The 2,307-nt window shown below is 39.5% G+C and overlaps 1 protein-coding gene across 1 annotated transcript; it reads right to left on the reverse strand.

The window, feature by feature from the left end:
• Positions 1 to 628: 628 nt before the first annotated feature.
• Positions 629 to 1,156, reverse strand: LOC139734504 (apelin receptor-like). The gene has a single exon (XM_071645284.1). It carries the CDS (start codon positions 1,154 to 1,156, stop codon positions 629 to 631), a length of 528 nt encoding a protein of 175 aa, XP_071501385.1.
• Positions 1,157 to 2,307: the final 1,151 nt, after the last annotated feature.

Consider the following 2,307-nt stretch of genomic DNA (forward strand, 5'->3'; position numbering starts at 1 on the left):
AATATAGGCTTAGTACAGTATATTAATGTCAAAAGTGAAGTAACATGCAAAAATACAAGATGTCGAGAATATTATAAAGTTTGCGGAATGTACAAAGTATTGTATGATGTTAATGATTAAACTTTTGGTATCAATGCTAAGAAAAGTAGCAAGTTGATCAAACAAAATGAAGTCATTGATTCCTTGAATTGAATTATTGAATCATTGATTCCCTTTGTGAATCAACATGGTAGTGCTTCATCTCATAAGTTAACAAAATGAAGAACAATGTTGCCCGCCTTGCTTGAACTTTTGGTCTGCCTTCTGAATAAAATACAGCTTTAAATGGTACATTTTGTAACCAAGAATGGACGTTCCTCTTCAACTTTCTCAGATGGGTGGTTGAATGGTACATTCAGCCCTTATGCATTTCAATTTCTCTGAGGCACCCAGTGGCCATTGTCAATCTTAAATGCCCATATAGCTTCATTTTGCTTCAATATTATATACACTCAAGATTTCAGTATGACATTATAAGTCTCATTTCTATTCAATTCTACATAGGACTTACATTATATTATTCCCTATACTTCCGAGGGGTTTTGCTTGAACTCTCAAAATAGAAGCGTGAGGGTGCACACCTAAAGAATTAATGACTACGGTCATTCTCTGCATTGTACGACTTTTCCTGAATAGAAAAGAGATGTTCCCGGTTGTCAGATCGTTTGCACTTGAACATATTTGTAATGGCAGCTCGGAACCTTGGGTACTGGGATGCGTAAATGAAAGGGTTGGCGCAAGAGTTGACACAAATCAGCACAGACACAGCGTTGTGAAGAGGACTGCGTAGGTTCGAATACTCCTTTCCCTGAAGGACATATACCAAGCTAGTTAAGTGAAAAGGAGCAAATGTCAAGATGTATGTCAGGACTATGAGGAAGGTCAGCTTGGTCATACGGTTGCGAGCTCGTATGTGAGTGGACGATACCGAGGAGGACTGAGAAAGACCTTTACGCGCGCGGCGTGATTGTCGATGGAGTGACAATGCCGTTACCGACTGTGTTACGATCATGATGGTAAAAGGAAAGCCAAACCTGATCATGAGTAGGTAGAACATGATGGTTTTACTGGACTTGGATGCATGTAGAAGCTTACAGGTGTTGTTGACCACCGCCATATCAACTGAATAGAGACATGATATAAACGAGAAAGCACACACCGCCGCCATGTATGAATACACTTTGAAAGTGGTGACGTAAGATCGGAAATGTAGTGGACTCACCACTGCAATCGTTCGTTCGATGGCTATTCCTATAAGAGTATAAATGGATATGTTGACTGGGACCCAAATAAAGTAACGCGTGTATGCAAACTTACAGTAGAGCGAACCAACTGTAGTACGCGGCACCCTGACAGCAAGAGGTAAGGGTAGGATAGAAATTGATGTGAGTAGATCAGAAACTGCCAGTGCTCCGATGAAGATGTCGGTCGAACGTTTATTGACTCCTACTTGCATCCGTAATGCCAGGATAACGAGCAGGTTTCCTAGAATCCCAACGAAGGCACAGCTCATTTCCAGACTATTCACCCAGGTCCACTCAAAGAACCATACCCACTGCAATTGGTCGAGGTTTGGTGGATCACCTGATTGACTTGTCTCGTCACTTTCGGTAGAGGATTTCCACTGGAAATTGTGTCTGTGAATTCCTAGAGTTCCTGCATTTTCTATGTCTAGGGTTCGGTCCTGCAAGATGGCGGTTTCATAAAGAAATCCGTCAACAGGAGATGCTAGGTCTCCATAGACTATGATACTAATCGCTACAACCAAAGACCACATGATGCCGAAGCGTGCGTCAGTCTTTGATATCTCTATGGTGGAACAAGAAAGATAAACGATCGAACTCGAATTACATTTTGAAGTGGTATACAGATATTCAGGCAGGTAATAAGACAAAAGGGATTCTTATATGTTATGAAGATTGCAAGGAAATTCAATAAAAGTGATGTCAAAATTATCTTTTCTATTTGGTAAAACTCATAATTGTTGAAATCTGTATAGAATTCATATTAAGTATCTCTTATTTCGGTGTTTGCAAATGTTTTACCAAGCATTCAGAAAGTCTATACTGATAGTCTAAAATTTGTGTAGTTTCAATTTCATTTATTGTTCAGCTCCTGTGAAAAGTAAATGGTGTAAATCACGTAAATAAAGAAAAAAAGTCCTCAACAGTATCTAAAATCAAAATAAAACCCTGCATACATGAGTCAGAAAAATCATAAGCCTGCCATGATTGCAGGAGATGTAGCAAAGTGCAGTGGAAATAGGAA

The sequence above is a fragment of the Diadema antillarum genome, unplaced genomic scaffold, assembly GCF_040938485.1.
Source record: "Diadema antillarum isolate AM-2024a unplaced genomic scaffold, OU_Dant_1.0 seq00000530_RagTag, whole genome shotgun sequence".
Lineage (NCBI taxonomy): Eukaryota > Metazoa > Echinodermata > Echinoidea > Diadematoida > Diadematidae > Diadema > Diadema antillarum.